This window comes from Puma concolor, chromosome B4, assembly GCF_028749965.1.
Source record: "Puma concolor isolate L17-30 chromosome B4, mPumCon1.1.hap2, whole genome shotgun sequence".
Lineage (NCBI taxonomy): Eukaryota > Metazoa > Chordata > Mammalia > Carnivora > Felidae > Puma > Puma concolor.
The window spans coordinates 122,960,847-122,976,015 of record NC_141673.1 but is presented as its reverse complement, the minus strand read 5'-3'; the positions used below and the strand labels follow the sequence as shown (position 1 = coordinate 122,976,015).

Genomic DNA, 15,169 nt, shown 5'->3' with positions numbered 1-15,169 from the left:
AGAATGAAAAAAAATGTACATGCTGTACTAGAAGAAAAGTTCGTTACAAGGGCATTTTTCGGTGCCAAAAAAGTTTGGGTTTACTAAAATATTTATTTTCAAGGTACTTTTGGTATTATGCAAATAGAATACTTGGAGGGAAAAAAAAATTCCCAAAAGTCATGTTTGCTACTTCTATGGTAAAAGGAAAAATATCTACTGCAGACATGGATTCAGTCTCCCCTGGGTAAGTCTAGAAGAAAAACAATGGAAACATATGGGATGAATTTACAAAAGTTCGAAAAGATGTCTTTGCCTATACTAACACTGCACTAAGACTACTAGGTTATGTATAGATTCTCTAGATTTCTGATACTAATTAGCCATTCTCAAGGCTGTGTTGGTTACATCATGTCTGTTCTTAGCATTTAAACCTTCATCTCTCTTTTTAAAAACACAGATACAAATTTAGCCAGATTTTAATGACAACAACTTAAAATATCGTTCTATTCAATTGCCTTTCTTGGGCATTTTTAACTATGAGGTCTCCCAGAAATCTTATTTAAAGGCAGTGCTGCCTTCAAAGGAGACACTAAATTAATGAAACATTCTTTCCCATTAAAACTAAAAGTTTAGGGCCCTTTTAAACCAGTTTGTTTTATAACTTTCTAAAAATTATTTCAGTAATTTTTATTAATCATTATATTAACAGTAGTTGTATAATTACAGGGTCATAGTATTTGAAACCCCAATAACTATGGAATATCTTTAATTTGGTCAGATATTTACTGATAAGGCATTATTAATTTATCTTTTACAAGCAACCTAGGAACAAGGTAATAAAATGTATAGCCCACTAACATTCTTAGCAGAAGAAAAGGTATCCTTAAGGTTCTTCTCCAGTTACCTAAGATAATGGGTCTCCTCATGTAACACCAAGAAAAAAAAAAATTGTTACAAGATACTAGAGCTATTTTTTCACATGATGAGACTTTGAAACCAAAATAATGCAAAACATCACATAAAAATTCAGTCTTTTAAATGTGATTTTTAAAAGACCTACATGGTAGTAAAAAATTCATATCTATAATTTAAAATTCTCAAAGCAGCTCCTATCCAAAGGGTAATAAATAAATAAATAAATAAATAAATAAATAAATAAAAAGATTGACGGTAATGTTTTGTAAGTTTGTTTATAAATTAAATAGTGGAAGCTCACTATGAAAAATAACTTTCAGCATTTATGTAACAAGCTGGGTTTTTTTTTGGGGGGGGTAGTTGTGTTAATCATTTTGCAGGGTTTTAAAACTGTTCATTATCAAAAGACTCAAAGGTATATTAACAGAATTGAAAAGGGCACTTGAACTTTGCTTTCAGTAACCCCTGAAATATTTTAGGTGTATAGGGTTTATTTAAAGTAAACTTGGTAAATTACTGATTTATATGGTAAAGAATATTTACTGTCATTTATGAAAATAAGGCTCATATTGGTAAAAATAAAAATTTTTCTGAATTTCTATTTAGTACATGTCAGGGACTGTGGTAGTTGCTTTTAGAAGATTCTCTGCCCTAAGTTTACTGAATAAAAAGCATCCAAAGTGTTAAATTCAAACCTTCCAGGCAAATACTTAGTCTTTTCAATGTTGGGTATAGGCAGTCATTCACCTATAGATTCATTCACACACATATGCATATTAATATATGTTATATATATTATATTATATATTTGTTCATATATATAATTTTGTTGTGGTTAAGCAACTTGTCAAAATGGATAGTAGGTACCAACCTTGAAATAAAAAGGCAAACATAAGAATATTGATGATTAAATTAATGCAAACCACCTGATTAAATACCTATAGCAATCTGTTCTTCAATGTTAAAAAGATCCAGCTGAAATTTAACTTCTCTAATTCTGATCAGTCTGAGAACTATCTTTTCCACAGCTAAAGGGGTCACTTTAAACACAAAAACCAGCATTGTTTTCTGTGGTTAGGTTACTGTAGCTTAAGTCTCTAAACACTAGAATTCCTCACACAGCTGTTAATTGTGGACCAGGGGACTGGCTGACATCTGCTTCTTGCTTATTTCGTTAATGGTTCACTTCCAGGTCCTAAAAGGATTGTAGCCTTTCTCCAAAGAGAATGTCGGATGCATCTATGTCTGTCTTCTACATAGTTGGCTTGTTCTGGTTTGTCACTCTCCATACAATGCAAATCTGAGTGAACTCACATCTGTCACCGATCGACCCAATTCGTGGGCAATCTTTTCCCATCGACCTGGGGTCCCTCCTGGGAACTTAACCATACTTCTTGTCAGCTGGCTGAGGTCCTCTTCTGTCCATTCAGGTGCCTGCAAAACATTATAGAAAAAGATAATTTAGAGAACGTTTGCCAAAACATTTAATAAGCCTGTGAAACAAACCACTGGCAATTTGTTTTCTACAAAAACAGTATTAACACGTGTCCAGTAGTTTAGATAAAGCTTTGAGTTGCATATTTAACATTAGAATGCAAAGCTCCAGCAGCCTTTTAAATTTTCCTATGTATACGAAATAAGAAAGCAGAAATATTGTGAAGTCAGGCTTTGAAGACACTAAAAAAAGCAGTTTTGTATTAAAGTAGGAACGACTCTCAAAGACTATGAAATGCATTGTGTGTCACTGCTGCTCTCACAGATGCCTCATGTAAGGTCACTATAAAAGGTCTTCAAGTTTTAAGAAAAATTATACTTTGAAGAAAACAAAACACCTTATAAGCGAAGATGAAAAGGTGAACAAGCAAATGTGCTGATTTAGAATCAGAACTGAGACAAAGATAGTTTTGTTCATTCTGTGTAACACTATTTCATTCTAAACATCGTGCATTTCCAAAAAGTTTAGCTTCTCAAACGCTAGCGTTTTAATAAACTTGGAACAGAAATAAAATGAGACATGCCTACAACCAAGACTTAAACCATTTCAAGTCCAAGCAAAGCAACACTTCATTTCTGAGAAGGTAAATAGCTTCTAAAAGTTGATCTGTTAAAGCGAGTTACAAAATAACCGAAAGATTATAAAATCTTTTTTCCAAAAGCAAAAATTCTAAAAGCAAGCATATTCTCTGCATTTTATCAGCACTACTACCTGGTCAAACCTAAAGCTGAGCAAAGCAAAAGAACCTATCACTGAGTAACAAATAACCACGTTACAGTTATTTTACATGAGATTTTAGCACGAAACTACTCCCTCCCAGAGGCTGCAGCCACTCTGGTATTAAACAATACTCTAGGAGTCAGCAGAGAAATGGAGGAAGCCCACCTTATTTTCCTTAATTAAAAAGAAAGAAACAAGAAAGAAGGGAACCTTGGAGACAAATACCTTTTCTAATCACCATTTCCGATAATGAACAGCATACATCAGGCCGTTTGCATTACAGAACCGTCAGCACAGAACAGCAGTCAGAGGTGAGTGACCCCAGGGACGATCTCCACAGCTACAGCAAAGCTTCTCCCTGACACTAATCCTCGCTGTCATTCTCCCACTGTGCTCTAACCGCACTGACATCCGCCTGCCTCACTGCAAGCTTAACGGGGCCCTTCCTGACTTTTTACTGTCTCCCCCAATCAATGGTTCAAGCGTGCTCTTTTCACCATGTCCAAACGGCAGCTTCACTCGTAATCAAAGCGCACTGCCCCTGTTAAAGGGCTTTCCGAAAGGCTCTCCCATTTGCATTCATTTGCAAAGCAAACTACTTTTATTCACTTTGTTCTGCTATCAAGAATGTTCCCTGAAGCAGATAAATTGGCATAAATACAACCTGCCACTTAAGAGTCAGGAAATAATAGCCAATAGTAGGGAGGATTTTATCAATCATTCTATTTTGTATCCACTAAAAGCTGAAAGCCTCAAACATATTCATCAGTACAATCCGTACGATACAGGCATAAATTCACTTCTATAAAAAGGTAGCCCACATAGGGTATGGTCAGAATTTCTTTTGATATTTAATGGATATCAGAAATCTAATGCTCCTTATCAGATAATTTGGAAATTTACACTGAAGCTTTTTTCTTCTTGCTTGTTTTTCCCTTTATTTAGGGGAAAAATTCATACTCAGATATTAGAGGGACATAACTGGATTTTCAAGGAAATACTTTTCTTTCTAAAAAGCCGAAACATTAATAAAGTAATTCTTTAAAATAATTTCAATTTTTAGTAGATTGGCTTTCCAAATATGCTGCATATATGGACAATGGGCATTAAAAATCAATCAGATTTTAATTCTTTGTTAATAAGATGAGTCTAAAAGAACAGTGCCACTTTTTTTTTTCCCTGGGAAGGGAAAATTTTCAGTATTTGGACTGGTATTCTGAAAAATCATCTACTGCTAGGACAGTCTTTCCCTTTAGTTTCCTGGTTATTTCATGGCTGTGATTTTTTTCATTATTAATACAAAAAAACTGGATCGATAATAACTAGGCCCATAATCTGAAATCTTTGAAAGAATCCTTTTAGCAATTCATTATTCTCTCTCCTACAGCTGTAAGGCACTTTGGTGAATGTGTAATTCCTCGGCAATAGTTAGTTGTGTCTTTAGAAGCAACTGAGCCTACTGTGACCCAGCTCCTACAGCAGCCGTGAGGGTGGCCGTGGTGTGAATGTATTCTCCTTGTTCTAATCTGGAGCCAACTGTAGCTGTGAAAGTCAAATGAATGCATACGCATACTGCTTTGCCACTTAAAACCATGTGTGTCCAATATTACTGAGACACCGGGCCAAAAATTCATCTCTACAGTAAAGTAATGGAAGATACCACATGGTGTGGGGACAGCTGTTGTGACTACACCAGCATTCCAATTTTGCATCAGAAAAGCCCCACTCTGGGACTAAATCTCCATACTGAATAAAAAATAAAAAGTAAGTTTTCAAATTATTCGCGATTTTTATGTAATGATCCCCAAATAGATCTCCTAAAGTAAGAGCTCATAGGAAAATTTAAATTGTATTCCCAAATAATATCCCTTTGGGATAGATTTTTGTCGTAAAGCCACATATGTTCAAAGATTTGATGCCTTTGAAAATCCTTACTATTCTTGGGGGATAGGAGTTGGAAGCTAGAGAGGAAAAGCACACTCTGTTTTGAGTAACTCATATGCACCTTCCCCCTCACAGCTGCAGACCATCAAATGTTAATTACCAAGTATCGTGCAATTTATTTGGTACTGAAACGTAGGGCCAAATTAAAAGAAATTTATATGGGCTTATTTATTATATTTTCCTATTGTAAGGACAAAAGATCCATTTCTATCTAATAGTAAAACTCACTAATGAATATTTCTATCCACATGACCTACTAATGACCATTATTTACATAACTAGAAAAGTTACAATTTTGGATTCAACAGTTTGTAGTAGATTCAACTCAATTCATAAATTCTCAGAAATTTTACCTAAGAAATAATGTCCTTGTAAATACCATCACCCAGATCTCATAATGTATACCTAGTAATATGGATGGCAAATCTAATAATCTACCTTCCAAATCCACATTCTATACTGACTTTGTGTTTCAGAATGTATATTTGACTTTCACCTATACAGTTTTCCTTTCCAACTTAAAAATTGAGCATTTATGTGCTCTTGACTATATATGTGGATAAATTGTATGTAAAGGAAAAAACCCAGGGGTGCCTGGGTGTCTCAGTCAGTTAAGCTTCTGACTTCGGCTCATCGTTCTTGAGTTCGAGCCTCACATCAGGCTCTATACTGACAGCTTGGAGCCTGCTTCGGATTCTGTGTCTCCCTCTCTCTACCCTACCCCGCTTGTACTCTGTCTCTCTCTCTCAAAAATAAATATTAAAAAAAAATTAAAAGCTTATCTCTTCAAATGTTTTTTCACTCTTAGGAAGTGAAACTCTTCTTTAAAGAAAAGCTTGTAACTCATCCCAAACTGTTGTTCTAAGGCTGTGACCCTTTACCAGTAATCGCTTCATGTCGTGCCCAGAAAGGTCTCCTCATCTATGATTTAGCTACCCTCCCAGAAAGAGGTCTCCTCTGGACCAGCAATCCTAAAGTGTGATCCATGTGCTGGTGCCAGCCTGCAACCAGTTTGTCACCAATCCATGACCAAGTAAGTCCAGAAACTTCGGGTACGGATTAGAAACAGCAAATTGACGCTGCTGCAACAACCAAGTATGTGAGCAGTAAACTCTTCTTTTAAACAATATAAGACGGTGAGATGTTGTCAGACTACCATGACGGGTCACGTGAAGTGTGGGCACAATAGGACTACAGATGGGTCAGCAACAGATGGAAAGAAAAATATTCTACACCTGGTTCTTTACTACAGATAGTTTGAGAAACTTTGCTCAAGACCATGCATACAGTTCAAATTTCTTTTTACCTCCTTTTGGGGGAAGCAACAGTAAATAAATCCCTCTTGAGAAACGGACACAAGGATGTCTGATCCTTTAAAAACTATTTTACGCCACTAAGTGTTGTGGTGATTTGACACACAGTGAACGATGACACTCTGGGATTACTCTGGGATAGGAAACAGCAAATTGCAAAGGGCTTGCGGCAGGAGCATGTCCAGGATGCTTGAGGAATAGTGAGATGAGCAGGGAAGCTGGAGCAAAGCAAGCAAAGGGGGCAGGGAGAGGAGAGGAGGCCAGAGAGGTAAGAAGATAAAATCATACAAGGACTGAGAGGCCACTGCAAGGACTCTAGCTCATTTACTCTGCATGATACATAAAGCTACTGGAGGGATAGTTTTAAACTGAGGTATAATTACAGACATTATATTAGTCTCAGGTGTACAACACAATGATTTGATGGGTTGGAACTGCATGGGTCCCCTTATACACGGATTTTTTTTTTTTTAATACAGTACAGTCCTATAACTGTATTTTCTTTTCCTTATGATTTTAATAACATTTGTTCTCTAGTTAGTTTTTTGGGGAGTCAAGTTATAAGTGGGTTTTCAACTGAGCACAAGGTGGGGGTGAGTGGGTTGGCACCCCAATCCCCATGTTGTTCAGGAGTCAACTGTATTAAGAAATGATCACGGTAAGTCTAGTAACGTTTGTCACCATATATAGTTACAGTATTTTGTTTTCTTGTGATGAGAACTTTAAAGATGTACTCTTAGTAACTTTCAAATATGCAATACAGTATTAATTATAGTTGTCATGCTATAAATTACATCCCAGGGCTTATTTCTTCATATGAAAAAGATTTTTTTAAGATTATTTCTTTATCTTTGCGGGGAAGAGGGGCAGAGAGAGAGAGGGAGAGAGAATTCCAAGCAGGCTCCTTGCTGTCAGCACAGACCTGACACAGGGCTCAAACCCACGAACCAGGAGATCATGACATGAGCCAAAACCAAGAGTTAGATGCTTAACTAAGTCCCCCAGGACTTATTTTATAACTGGAAGTTTGTACCTTTTGATCTTCTTCAGCCATTTCACCTACTCCCTACCCTCCCCCTCTGGCAACAACCAATCTGTTCTCTGTATCTATGAGCTTCGTTTTGTTCTGTTTTAGCTTCCAATATAGATGCGATCATATGGTACTTGCCTTACTCTTATTTCACTTAGCATAATGCCCTCAAGGTCTGTCCATGTCATAAATGTCAAGACTTCCTTTTTTTAGTGACTAAATAATATTTTCTTGTGTGTGTCTATGTGTGTATCATATTTTCTTTATCCATTCATCTGTCAACAGACACTTGTGTTGTTTCCGTGTCTTGGCTATTGTAAATAATACTGCAGTAAATGTGGAGGTGCATATCTTTTTGAGTTAGCGTTTTCATTTTCCTTCAGATAAATAACCCAGAAGTGGAACTGCTGGATCATACAGTGGTTCGAGTTTTAATTTCTTGAGGAATCTCCATTCTGTTTTCCATCGTGGCTGCACCAATTTACCTTCCCGCCAACAGTGCCCACAAAGGTTCCCTTTCCTTCACATCCTTGCCAACATGTGTCACTTCTTTGCCTTTTCGATACTACTCATTCTAACAAGTGTGAGGTGATATCTCCTTGTGGTTTTGATTTGCATTTTCCTGATGATGAGTGATGTTGAGCATCTTTTCATGTACCTATTGGCCATCCATAGGTCTTCCTGGAAAAATGTCTATTTAGATCCTCTGTCCATTTTTTAATCATTGTTTTTCTGCTATTGAGTTGTATTGAGTTCTTTAATGTTTTGGATCAGATATCGAATTGCAAATATTTTCTCCCATTCAGTGGATTAGTTTGATGTAGTCCTACTTGTTTATTTTTGTTTTTGTTGCCTTTACTTTTAGTGTCAGCTCAGTTTGGCCTGCTCTTGAATGAATGAATGAATGAATGGTGCCTCATGGTAGATTACCTCAAGCTAAATGCTGCGGGCCTCATTAAGGTCCCCATAGCCAATATTATTGCAGTTACTGACTTCATCCAATTAGCAATTGGTAAATATTTTGCTATTATAGATTTAGTGAATATGTTTTGTTCAGTGACTATTTCAACAGCCTCTTGACTGCACTTTATCTCACCTCCAAAGTATGGTACACTTCTACCCAACTACCATGGGATACCTCATCAGCCTTGTCCTCACAGTCTTTAAGGACAAGATCTTAACTACTTCCTGATTCTTTCAGGAAGACAAGTATGACATTACACTGATGACTTCTTCCCATGAGGAGATTCATTTGACATACTCATTCAAGACAGACAAAGGAGCTCACCAAAATGAAATGGGCCATTGCCTCATACAAAATGTAATGTCTTGCCACCTTGGTTAAAGTCTTGAAAATTAATTGGTATACTGAGAGGGATGCTCCACCCATAATGCTGTCCAGAAACAGCTACGGATTCTCTCAGCACCCACAACTTCTTTTAGGCCTTTCTGTGTTCTGGAAGAAACACATTTCTCCTTTACATATTTTACTTAAATACTTTTATGCTGTTTGCTGCAAACTGGCTCTTCTTGAGTAGGGGTCCCCTTTAGGAAAGGGCTCTAGAACCCATCCAAAATGCAAAATGACAGACACTCCTACTCCTGTTAGTGCCCCCCAGAGACTCCTTCATCGTAGAGAGGTTTTGGCAACTTTCTCTCAGCATCAGAATACCATTTAATACATGTAATAACTTTAAAATGGTAAAACCACAAATATTTGAATTTTGCTAAAATTAAACTTTTGGTCTTTAAAAGAATTTTTTTAACGTTTTTATTTTTATTTTTTTTTCAACGTTTTTTATTTATTTTTGGGACAGAGAGAGACAGAGCATGAACGGGGGAGGGGCAGAGAGAGAGGGAGACACAGAATCGGAAACAGGCTCCAGGCTCCAAGCCATCAGCCCAGAGCCTGATGCGGGGCTCGAACTCACGGACCGCGAGATCGTGACCTGGCTGAAATCGGACGCTTAACCGACTGCGCCACCCAGGCGCCCCTTAACGTTTTTATTTTTAAGACACACAGAGAGCATGAGCGGGGAAGGGACAGAGAGAGAGGGAGACACAGAATCCAAAGCAGGCTCCACACTCTGAGCTGTCAGCACAGGGCCCAATGCTGTCAAACCCATGGACCGCAAGATCATGACCTGAGCCAAAGTCGGACGCTCAACTGAACGAGCCATCCAGTCACCCCTAAACTGTTGGTCTTTCAAAGAAACTATTTAAAAAATGAAATGGAATGCCACAAAGTAGGAGCAAATATTCCATAACACATATCAGAAAAAAGATTTGTATCATAATTTATCCATTCTCCTACTGATGGACATTTATTTGGGTAGCTGCTAGCTCTTGGTTATCACATATCATTATTATTATTAAAGTTTATTTATTTTGAGAGAGACAGGGCGCATGCACACACACAAGCATGCACAAGTGGGGGAGGGGCAGAGAGGGAGACAATCCTGAACCGGCTATGCACGGTCACTGCAGAGCCTGATGCAGGGCTCAAACTCACGAACTGTGAGATCATGACCTGAGCTGAAGTTGGGCACTTAACCAACTGAGCCACTTAGGCACCCCTATCACGTATTATGAATACAGCTGCTTGGACATTTATTTATAATTGTCATAGTGGTCATATGTTTTAATTCTTCTTAGATAAATACCTAGTGGTGGAATTGCTGAGTCATAGGGAAAGTATACATTTTATAAGAAACTACGTAAGTATTTTTCCGAACAAGTTGTATTGTTTTACATTCTAACCTGCAGTGTATGAAGGGTCCCTCCAGGTACTCACCCACACTTGATATTGCCAGTTGTTTTAGTTTTGACCAGTCTGGTAGGAATGAAACGTGTTTTCTTTTGGTAATAATTTCCAAGATTACAAATGATCTTGAGTATCTTTACATGTATTTATTGACCAACTGAATATCTATTTTTATGAAATGTGTATTCATGTCTTTTGCTTATACGTTAATTGGGTGAAGAGTTCGTTATATTTTGTGGACACAAGATCTTTGTCAGAAATGTTTTATGAATATTTTCTCCCATTCTGTAACTTATATTGTCACTTAAAATCCTTTAACTTTTAGTTTGAAATAATTTTATTTATTTATTTATTTATTTATTTATTTATTTATTTATTTAACGTTTATTCATTTTTGAGAGACAGAGAGAGACAGAGCATGAGCGGGGAAGGGGCAGAAAGAGGAAGACAGAATCTGAAACAGGCTCCAGGCTCCGAGCTGTCAGCACAGAGCCTGATGCAGGGCTCGAACTCACAAACTGCGAGATCCTGACCTGAGGTGAACTCGGACACTCAACCGACTGAGCCACCCAGGCGCCCCGAGTTTGAAATAATTTCAGACCTCTAGAAAAGTTGTAAAAACAGTATGGAGTTCTCATATGTTCTTAATACAGCTAACTATGATGTTAATATACTTTTATTGAAGTATAATCGACATATAACGTTACATTAGTTTCAAGTCTATAATACAATCATTCAATATATTGCAAATTGTTTACTACAATATGTTTAGTTAAATCAGTCACCACACAGTTAGAATTTTTTCTTTTGATAAAAACTTTTAAGATCTATTTTCTTAGCAACTTTCAAATGTGCAATACCATATTAACAATAGTCACCATGTCGTATATTACATCTCTATAATTATTTAATGTTTATTTACTTTTGAGAGAGAGTGAGGCAGAGCACGAGTGGGGGAGGGGCAGAGAGGGAGACACAGAATCCGAAACAGGCCACAGGCTCTGAGCTGTCAGCATAGAGCCTGATGTGGGGCTTGAAACTCACGAGCCATGAGCTCATGACCTGAGCCAAAAGTGGACATTTAACCGACTGAGCCACCCAGGCCCCCCTATAACTAATTTATTTTAAACTGGAAGCTTATACCTTTTGACTCCCTTTACCCACTGTGTGTATCCTCTACCTCTGGCAACCACCAGTTGGTTCTCTGTATCTATGGGCCTTGTCTTAGAGCTTACCATCTGTGTTTTATGTTCAAGTCTTTAATCCATTTTGAATTAATTTTTGTGTATGGTGTAAGATAGTGGTCCAGATTCATTCTTTTGCATGTGGCTGTCCTGTTTTCCCACCATCATTTACTGAAGAGACTTGCCTTTCTTCATTGGATGTTCTTGGCTCCTTTACCATCAATGAATTAACCATATACGTGTTGGTTTATTTCTGGGCTTCCTATTTTGTTCCATTCCTCTATGCGTCTGTTCTCATGCCAATGCCATACTGTTTTGATTACTGCAATTTTGTAATATAGTTTGAAACCAGGCAGTGTGAGGCCTACAGCTTTCTTTCTCAAGACTGCTTTGGCTATTTAGTGTCTTTTGTGGTTCCATACACATTTTAGGATTGTTTGTTCTATTTCTATAAAAAATGCCATTGGAATTTTAATAAGATTGCATTGACTTTATAGATTGCTTTGCATAGTACGGACATTTAAAAAATATTAATTCTTCCAATCTGTTAGCATGGTATATCTTTCTATTTGTGTCTTCTTCAGTTTCTTTCATCAATGTTAATGTAATAGCCTACAGGTCTTTCACCTTCGTGGTTAAATTTATTCCTCGATATTTTATTCCTTTTGTGTGACTGATTTTTGTATTCTGAAACTTTACAAAATTTGTTGATTTGTTAATAGTTGTTTGGTGGAGTCTTTAGGGTTTCTAAAATATATGATACCATGTCATCTATGCATAGTGACAGTTTTACTTCTTCCTTTCCAAATTGGATGCCTTTTATTTCTTTTTCTTGTCTAACTGCTGTCATAAGCACTTCCACCATTATGTTGAATAAGAGTGGCAAAAGTGGGCATCCTAATCTTGTTCCTGATCTTAGAGGGAAACTTTTCACTGTTGAGCATGTTAGCTGTTACTGTTGAGTACGATGTTAGTTGAGTGTGATATCAGCTGTGGGCTTGTCATATATGACCTTTATTATGCTGAGGTATGTTCCCTCTATACCCATTTCATTGAGAGTTTTTATCATGAATGGATGCTGAATTTTGTCAAAAGTTTTTTCTGCATCTATTGTGATAGCTCTAATCTTATTTTTTGAATGTAGTATATCACATTGATTTGATTTGCAGATGTTGAATTGTCCTTGCATCCCTGGAATAAATCATACTTGATCATGGTGTATAACACTTTTGATAAATTGTTGAATTTGGTTTGCTAATATTTTGTTGAGGATTTTTATATGTTTATTTATTTTGAGAGAGACAGAGATAGTGTGATTGGGTGAGGGGCAGAGAGAGGATCCCAAGCCAGGCTTGAACTCATGAAACTGTGATATCGTGACCTTAGCCAAAACCATGAGTCAGATGCTTAACCGACTGAGCTACCCAGGCTCAATCCTCCCCTGTTGAGGATTTTCTACATTTATGTTCATGAAGGATATTGATACTGGCTTGTAATTTTTACTTGTGTTGTACTTGTCTGGTTTTGGTTTCAGGGTACTGTTTTATTTTTTTTAAGAGTCTAAGTAGGATTGGTATTAATTCCTCTTTGAATTTTTGATAGAATTCACCAGTGGAGCCACTGGGTCCTAGACTTCTGTTTGTTGGCAGATTTTTGATTAATGACTCAATGTCCTTACTAGAAACCAATCTGTTCAGATTTTCTATTTCTTTTTTTTTATTATTAAAAAAAATTTTTTTAATGTTTCATTCATTTTTGGGGGCACAGAGACTGTGAATGGGGGAGGGGCAGAGAGAGAGGGAGCCACAGAATCCAAAGCAGGCTCTGAGCTATCAGCACAGAGCCCAATGCGGGGCTCGAACCCACAAACTGTGAGATCATGACCTGAGCCCAAAGTCTGCCACTTAACCTACTGAGCTACCCATGAGCCCCTCTATTTCTCTTTTTTAAAGTAAGCTCTAAGCCCAACATTGGGCTTATACTCACGATCCCAAGATCAACAGTCATATGCTGTACCAACTGAGCCAGCAGGCATCACTCAGATTTTCTATTTCTTCATGATTCAGTCTTGGTCAGTCGTATGTTTCTAGGAATTTATCCATTTCTTTTAGGTTGTCCAATCTGTTGGTGTATAACTGTTCATACTCTCTTATGATACTTTGTACTTCTGTGGTATAAGATATAATGTCTCCTGTTTCGTTTCTGATTTTGTGTCCTTTTTTCTTGGGGAGTCTAGGTAAAGGTTTGCTAATTTTGTTTATCTTCCAAAGAGCCAGGTCCTAGTTTCATTGATCTTTTCTATCATCTTTTTAGTCTCTATTTCATTTACTTCCATTCTGATTTTTATTTCCTTCTGAATACTAACTCAGCTTTGGTTTTTTTTTTTCTCATTCTTTGAGATATAAAGTTAGGTTGCTTAACATTTTTCTTGCTTCTTAATACAGGCATTTTTTGCTATGAAGTTCCCTTTTAAAACTGCTTTTGCTGCATCCCATAACTTTTGGTATGTTGTATTTCCATTTTTATTTGTTTCAAGATACTTCATTTCTCTTCTGATTTCTTTTTGACCCACTGCTTGTTCAGCAGCATGCTGTTTAATCTCCACATACTTGTGAATTTTCTAGTACACTTCTTTTATTTGATTTCTAGGATACTTTGGAAATGACTAGTGTGACTTACAAGGATAAGTTATAATATAATGGGAATCCTCCAATTTTAAAAGATAGCATGTAATTTGTTCTTGACTATCTGAACTGACCAATGGTACTACCTACCATGGTGGTAGAAGGCATTCAGGTCAACCTCAACTCCAGGGTTGTTATGGATGACCAAACTGCCACAGATGTTTCCTGTGGGTAAAGGTGGAAACTGTACAATTGGTAATGCATCTTGTGATACGTGAGGGTGGTGGAACTGGCATAAAAATGGTGGTATTCTGGCTACTGCTACTGCTCTCTGACCCAAGAGTCATGTCTTCCATCAGTATCCTTGACACTGTGGCTAACTTGTTAGTCTATAAATAGGGTGAAATTTTACACCCTTTACAGCTGTTGACAGTCTATGCCTTTTCATTTTCTTAAAAAGCAGGAGTTTTTAATTTTCATGAAGTACAACTTATTAACATTTTTCTTTTATGGTAAGTGATTTGAGTGTACTATTTAGGAAATCTGTGCCTGTTAGGATGAGATAGGTTCATTGTCTATTTCACATGGATATTCAGTTGTTTCATTATCATTTGCTGAAGACTATTCTTTACCCATCTGAACTGCCTTGATATCATTGTCAAAAAGCAATCGATTGCATTTAATTCAGGACCCTCTGTTACACTGATCTACGTGTCTATTGTGTTATTGTGTGCCATATAATTTCCATTATATAGATAAATTTAAGATGTAGCATATCACAATGTATTTTTTTGCATTAAACCTGTTTTAAATTACAAAGAAATGTTCAATCTATTTAAATTTTATCCCTGCATGTAAAATAATGCCTGATCATGCATGCAAAGGACATAAATCATGACATCTAGTGTTTGTTGTATCCCCTACCCACCCCCCCCCACCCCCGCCATTTTCTTTATGATAATGCTGCTGCGCATGTATCCCTTTGAATTAGTATTTTTGTATTCTTTGGGTAAATACCTACTAGTGCAACTGTTGGATCATAGGGTAGTTCTATTTTTAACTTTTTGAGGAATCTCCATACTGTTTCCCAGAGTGGCTGTACCAGTTTGTATTCCTACCAACAATGTAAGAGGGTTCCCCTTTCTCCACAACCTCGCCAACACTTGTTTCTTGTGTTGCTGATTTTAGCTATTCTGAC

General features: G+C 37.0%; 1 protein-coding gene across 1 annotated transcript in view; it reads right to left on the bottom strand.

Annotated features, from left to right (window-relative positions):
* Positions 1-15,169, bottom strand: part of DNAJC1 (DnaJ heat shock protein family (Hsp40) member C1) — a 220,174-nt gene that overhangs the window by 27,674 nt on the left and 177,331 nt on the right. The window contains exon 9 of the mRNA XM_086714779.1: positions 2,212-2,331. Coding sequence (XP_086570905.1) covers positions 2,212-2,331 — 120 coding nt within the window. The remainder of the gene's footprint in view (positions 1-2,211; positions 2,332-15,169) is intronic.